The 3,574-nt window shown below is 50.9% G+C and overlaps 1 protein-coding gene across 1 annotated transcript in view; it reads left to right on the plus strand.

Annotated features, from left to right (window-relative positions):
* The first annotated feature begins 6 nt into the window (after positions 1-6).
* Positions 7-3,574, plus strand: part of LOC104626942 (COUP transcription factor 2) — a 6,111-nt gene continuing 2,543 nt past the window's right edge. The window contains exons 1-2 of the mRNA XM_010294990.1: positions 7-359; positions 2,177-2,704. Of these exons, the coding sequence (XP_010293292.1) occupies positions 347-359; positions 2,177-2,704 (541 nt within the window). The 5' untranslated portion in view covers positions 7-346. The remainder of the gene's footprint in view (positions 360-2,176; positions 2,705-3,574) is intronic.

Consider the following 3,574-nt stretch of genomic DNA (forward strand, 5'->3'; position numbering starts at 1 on the left):
GCAAGCCCCGCCGGTGCAGGGACCCCCGGCCGGGGCCCCGCACACCCCCCAGACCCCGGGGCCCGGGGGCCCTCCCAGCACGCCAGCCCAGACCAACCCGCCAAGCCAGCAGAACCAAGGAGACAAACAGCAGCAGCAGCAGCACATTGAGTGTGTGGTTTGTGGGGACAAGTCTAGTGGCAAACATTATGGCCAGTTTACCTGCGAGGGGTGCAAGAGTTTCTTCAAGCGGAGTGTAAGGAGGAATCTCAGCTACACTTGTCGTGCCAACAGGAACTGTCCCATTGACCAGCACCACCGCAATCAGTGTCAGTACTGCCGCCTCAAAAAATGCCTCAAAGTTGGCATGAGACGGGAAGGTATTGGGATTTCATTTGTTTTGCAATTTTTTTTTTCCACTCGCTGCGTTTTGGGGTTTGTTTGGTTGTGTGGGGTTTTTTATTCTTCTTATTATTATTTTTAACTTCCCTCCCCAAACCCAACCAGAACCTTTCCTTCCCCCCCTCCTCCCTCCCACCCCTCGAATAAACAGACAGAAACTTTCTCGGAATGAAAGAAAGAGGTGTTGCAGAGGGTGGGCAGGGGCTCTTGCATGCTTTCTCCCGCGCTCGTAATTGATTTGTGTTTGTTTTGATTTTGCTGATGGAGGTTTATTGGAAGTGGATTTTTAGTTTCACGCTGCTTAGGAGCGAGGTGATTACTCTGACGTGTGGTTACTTTTCCTTCGTCTTTCCTCCTGCATGAGCCCCCGTCCCCCGAGCAGCTCTGTGCGCGTGTGTGTGTGTCTCTGTGCGTGTGTGTACACACACACGGAGCCTCACGAGATGCACACACACACATATATATCCCCCAGCACCCTGCCTTAGATTGCAATTTTACACAGGCGGTTCAAATTACTATTACAATGGGACTCACCCTACCGAGGCTCTACAGCACTCCACTGTGGATTCCCAGCCGGATTTTTCCTCCTTTAAAAATATGTATATACACACACAGATCCGCGCGCGTGTGTGCGTATATATACACCTCTATAGATAGACAGCCGTGTGCCTGCCTTTCCTGATTGTTATTATCTTACTTTTCTCTTCTTCCTCCTCTTTTCTGGTCCCTCCGGGAGAGGCAGGGGGGAGCAGAAGGGACCCGGGGGGGGAGTATGTGTGTGTGTGAGGGGAGAAGGAGCAGCCCAGAAGTAAGCGTGGGGTGTTCGGGTCTCTGCAAGTCGAGTCTTTGTGATATAAAATTAGACGAGAAATGTGAGCCTGCAGTTTTCCAGTGCCTGCTCTGTGTCTGGACGCTGCCATGTAGGTTAAGGGTTAGGGGGCTTGGGACTCGCTGGGCTCCTCTCTTTGTGTTTCTGCAAGAGTAACTAACCTTGCGATATGTGCGATAACAAATATAAATCAAGCATGTTTTTAGGCGTCCTCTCTTCTTGCCGTCCCTCTGCCTCTGAGCCCTTTTTCTCTCTCCTTTTTCTCTCGCTGTCACCGTGTAAATTTATTAACAAAATGAAAGGCCCACTTTCCATGGGCAGCTGAGGAAGGTGCCTTTGGCTAATGCCCCCAGCCTCGCCGGGGAACCTGCCGGGGGTGTTGTGGGGTGATCTGGCCCCCTTTGATATTTTTTATAAGGGCGGTGGGGGGGGATATATAAATATATTGATATAATAACAGCAGCAACAGTATCTTCAGTGTGCGAGAAACGCGTGTGGGACCAGCGCCGGGGCTTCTGAACTGAAGTGTTTCCTCCCTCTCCCCCCCCAGCCCGCTCCCCCAGTCCCAAATCGATGAGCTGGTTTAGGTTTAATGAAGAAAAATAACCCGGGTGCACAAAGACGTGTCCCGCATCTCTTGTGGGAGGGGTGGCGGCGGGGAAATAACTGAACTGCGGTGTGTTTGGGGAAGGCAGGATCTCGGGCTCCCTCAGGCAGCCCTGGCCGAGCGGACAGCATCGCTCAGCTTTTCGTGTTGCTTTTACTTGACCCGGGAACTTGCGGAGCCTTAAAACCGGGTAGGGGCTGAACTCTGGCTGGGGCGGGGGGGCGAAATGCCTGTTCCCCCTTAAGCTGGCTTGGTACGGTGTCACACAGGCAGGCACAAGCACACAAAGCAGGCTGTATTTGAACCGATGGTCGCAATTCAGATATTAATAGCTGTAGTTTCTTCTTTATTTACTGCAGCGGTCCAGAGGGGCAGAATGCCACCCACACAGCCAACTCACGGTCAGTTCGCCTTGACAAACGGGGACCCTCTCAACTGCCATTCCTACCTATCCGGATATATCTCCCTTCTTCTGAGAGCAGAGCCCTACCCCACCTCCCGCTTCGGCAGTCAGTGCATGCAACCCAACAACATCATGGGCATCGAGAACATTTGTGAACTGGCAGCTAGGATGCTCTTCAGCGCGGTGGAGTGGGCCAGGAATATCCCCTTCTTCCCAGACCTCCAGATCACAGACCAGGTGGCTCTCCTGAGGCTGACCTGGAGCGAGTTGTTTGTCCTCAACGCTGCCCAGTGCTCCATGCCCCTCCACGTCGCTCCGCTGCTGGCAGCTGCCGGCCTCCACGCTTCGCCCATGTCTGCTGACCGAGTGGTCGCCTTTATGGACCACATACGAATCTTCCAAGAGCAAGTAGAAAAACTGAAAGCATTGCATGTCGACTCTGCAGAATATAGCTGTTTAAAGGCCATAGTCCTCTTCACCTCAGGTAGGCAGCGTTTCTTTGCTCTCCCTTTTTCCTCCCCGGCCCCCTCCCCTGCCCCGAGAACTGTTTGCTCTTGCACAGTGTTATTGCCTGCACCCCATCACCGCGCTCTGCCCCCCGAGAACCAGCGCGGTCTCTCTCCTTTTAGGAAAAAGTGGTCTCTCCTTCAGGGCCTCGGGTCTGAGCAGCCCATCTTCGAGGGAGTGCAAAATTAATTTTAAAAAATAAATAAATAAAATAGAGAGAGAAAAAGACAAGCAAAACACACCGCAACCCTAGCTGAATAATGCTGGGGACGAGGAAAGAGGGGACTCATGGAAAGGCACCCATTCGCCACAAGAGACTGTGCTTTTCCCATTGAAAATAATATTTTATTTAACAGTATAGCTCTGGGTTGTTGCATTTAATGACACGCATCCTAACAGCAGCAAAATCTGTTTGATGTTGTTAAATACAAGTCGTCCTATCAGTGAAACCACTTTAAAAAGAGGATCATTTTATGGGCAGCCAGGAAGGGAAAAAAGCCCTGCAGGATTAAAAATTGAATTTAAAAAAAAAAAAAAGTTAAATGCGCAAAGCTGAGTTTAAAATATGTTCCCTGCCATACCATAAAATAAAATAAATCAACTTTCCAAAGAGCTGTCTCTGATTTAAACGGAATGTGGCAGTGAGCAGTTCTGTGTCATTTAAGCTAAGGGGAAAAGTTTGCATTTGTACCCAGCGGGAACTGCATAGTCCAAAGCGAGTAGCGGGTGCGAAAAGATCATTACCATAAGTAGACAGGGATAATATGAAAAAGTAAGAGGAGACTGAGGCTGCCGCTCCGCAGTGTGATTCCGGGGGGGCACAACCGTGCCTCTCCCGAGGGAAAGA

This window comes from Phaethon lepturus, unplaced genomic scaffold, assembly GCF_000687285.1.
Source record: "Phaethon lepturus isolate BGI_N335 unplaced genomic scaffold, ASM68728v1 scaffold40149, whole genome shotgun sequence".
In the NCBI taxonomy this organism is placed as follows: Eukaryota; Metazoa; Chordata; class Aves; order Phaethontiformes; family Phaethontidae; genus Phaethon; species Phaethon lepturus.